At 47.2% G+C, this 3,216-nt stretch overlaps 1 protein-coding gene across 1 annotated transcript; it reads right to left on the reverse strand.

Annotated features, from left to right (window-relative positions):
- Positions 1–14: 14 nt before the first annotated feature.
- On the reverse strand, positions 15–639 carry BO87DRAFT_433277 (Fumarylacetoacetase; the record flags this gene model as incomplete). The annotated part of the gene is made up of 1 exon (XM_025627651.1): positions 15–639. A coding segment is annotated over exon 1 (358 nt), but the record flags the coding sequence as incomplete, so codon positions are not given.
- Positions 640–3,216: the final 2,577 nt, after the last annotated feature.

The following is a 3,216-nucleotide window of genomic DNA, read 5'->3' on the forward strand; positions in this document are numbered from 1 at the left end:
GGGGGGCTATGTACCGGTGAAAGAAGGTATAGACACGGGGAGATGCATGGTTACGGTGGTAATGTCTGCAGTGCTGGATTCGGGGAGGGAGGAGGTGGAGGAGGTTTGGAGGATGGATTGCAAGACATGGCGGACTTGGGTTTGGGTGCTACGGGGCAGGGCGGCGAAGGGGTTAAGGGTGGTGTTGGAGAAGATGTTCTCGGGGAGAGATGGGATTGAGGAGAAGAGGCCAGCGGATTGGAGGTCGGAGAGGAAGATGACAGTGTTGTGGAGACGGGTTGCGCATTGTGGGGTGGGATGGGAGGGTGAGGAGGCGATGCCGTAGGGAAGGTTGTGGATGGAGAAGTGGTCAGAGTAGGAGGGAGAGGTCATTTTGGCTGTTTTGTCTCTTGTATGCTGTCTGAGGAGTGAGTATGCTTGCTATGATCTTTGGATATCTCGTATACGGAATAGTAGGATATTTTATAGTTCGTAAATGCGGAGATTGGCCCGTCGGATGAATGCAGTTCGCGCCCACATCCCGATGGTTGAAGTTATCCGCCAGATTTATCCGAGGATATACTGGGATGAGGGTTTCGTTGTCTATGACTTTCTGTGGACGGATTTTGGTTTTGTAAGGATAGGCCAGATGTTGACGAGTTGCCATGGGAGGTAGTATGAGAGTAGCAATGTATTATTCTCTGCATAGTATGCTGCCTCATACCAATTGCGGGTTATGGCTAGGATGTACTCTTGGAGCAAACATTGATTTGTTGATATGTTCGGCTCCGTAGTAGATGATTTTATTAGCAGAATATTGGTACGGGGTATCATAATGAAAGGATACGCAGAGAAGAGAGCCACTGGCCTTATGTGGAGAACTCCTATAGCTGTCCGTACTATTATCAACGAAACCTGCCAAGCCTGTCAGGCCTACGACTCACAACCCTAACCAGATTCCATTGCTAATGGCCATTGCTTGCCGTACAGCCTGACATTGATTCACAAACTCGAGCACATTTCTCGTTCCCCTAAGAGCTGTTCCACGCACTCGCGTAACCCATCCTTAATTTGCGAGGGGCTTAAGAACGGGGATGCGATATGGTGTACGGTATCGCAGCCCCCCATGGCCTGTAGAAAGGAACCATCTTCCATTAGGTCTGCCTCAAGTAAGAAGAGACTCCCCGGGTATTGAGACTGGAGGTCGAGGAGGGGCTCGCATTTGGTGGAATTTTTGACGCTGCGCACGGTCGTGTGGACTCTGTGTCCCTGCTCGAGGAGCAGCTTGATGACGTGAAGGGCTATGTAGCCTGTGCCTCCGGTAACTAGTGCATTTGACATCAACCAACATGTAAAAGCGAATAGAGTAGGTATGGTTCCCGGGTCTATGCTGCGATTGGGTGATGGAGAGGGAAGGACGGCATTAGGTACTTGAAGTAGTGATCTGCAAAAAGCATGAGTGATACTTTGCTGTCAGCATCTGGAAGACTGATTTACCACACATGAGCCCCTTACCTTGGTCGAGTACCAGCCTTGTATGTTGATGGTTTCTGCGTGTAGACGAGTCAGTTGGCGATCCATAAGCTCAACAGTATTTGCCATCTGTCAGTGAACGGAAAGGTTACGGTCCTGACTGGTGACAATTTATGCGATAAGAAGACATAGTAGTTTTAGATTTTCAACATACACAAACGAGTTGTCCTTGGGTGGTCTTGACGACAATTGTTGCTGAGGAGAGATGAGTTCACGGGAGATGCACCGTAGGAAGACCCGTCTAGTCTGAAATGGTGTAATTTAGCAAGATAAAACACTGACTAATCAATTTCTTGGAATGGCCTGCATACATTCATTTACATCTGCCACTTGATTTGGCGCCCGTCAAAGAAGACAAGGTCACCTCAATAACGTGTCTACAATTGACTTCCAGAACTTGGACGCGCCGACATTAGCCAAAATCCATTTGGAGACTGAGCTACTAAGAGTGACTACTAACAAGATGTGCACAGAACGAGATTGCACTGTTATGTGCCCATTGGACCCATAGTGCCCACATAGCCAGTGCTAATATCCATCACTTGTCAGAGGCTCGCCCAACGGCGATCTTCAAAAGCATCTATCTCTCATTGCATGCTTTCAATACTCCACCTATCACATATCTGCGATGCATCGGGTGGTCCTGCAAGTGCTGCTCTGGATGAAATCTACGCGCATGGTCAGATGTCTTGCCTAAACAATTCTGCTGGAATCCCAATATATCGCATCATATTATCATCAACACAAAACAACACATCGAACTATTCACATTCAGAAGTAATAATAGCAATGTAAAGCGCAATCCAGTTCAACCACACCAGCAAGTAATATACTTACATACGCCCAAATATAGCAAACAACACACACGTAAGTAGGCAACTACCAGCATACAGGCAGGTCAGTACCCTTGCTCCGGCTACATATGCATACATATCATGCACAATTGAACTAAGGAACTAATCGTGTGTAGGTACTCCTGTATGTAAATGCAAACCTACCTGACCGCCACCGGTACATACATGAACTTCGTGCATTAGTCCAGTCCAATCTGCGAGAATCAACATGTAATCCGATCCCAACCACTGAGACACTCGGAAAAGAAGGGAGACAAACTCCAGGGTACTGATTACTATCAAGATCGGCGTGGGTAAAGTACGATGTTGTTACAATACATGCTCTAGCTCCCTTTTTCCCACGCGAAAGCTTCGAGAACAGAGCACGACAGTTGCGGCTGTTACGGCAGATGGTGATTAAATTGTTATCGACGTGCTAGGTTTGAGACCGGCAGGACGGGATTGAAATGATTTGTGGCGCAGTTGGGGCTGGAAGTGGTTGTGAAGAACTTTGGGGTGTGATGATAATGAGGAGTGAGGGTTGAGTCCTTGAAGAATTGGGGTTAGGTGGTGATTTACCTGATAAACGAGCCGGTTATGCAGGAACATAAGTACGTACGTATCTCGGGCTTTGATCAATGCCTAACACTCTGTTTATACACTAATATGGCATGATGTATGTGCTATTGTGGAGTTCGTTGGTATCTTTGGCTGTTGATTGTGGTGTGTAAGAAATGTCTCAGGGAAGATGGCATTCTTCAGCAATGGCCACTGCGGCCAAGGGTAGGTAGGTTGAAGGGGAAAGTAAAAAGTAAAAAAGGGAAAAGAACACTTGACCAGTGTGGGACCATATTTAGCTATTCTTCAGCTG

This window comes from Aspergillus neoniger, assembly GCF_003184625.1.
Source record: "Aspergillus neoniger CBS 115656 unplaced genomic scaffold BO87scaffold_11, whole genome shotgun sequence".
Taxonomy (NCBI): domain Eukaryota; kingdom Fungi; phylum Ascomycota; class Eurotiomycetes; order Eurotiales; family Aspergillaceae; genus Aspergillus; species Aspergillus neoniger.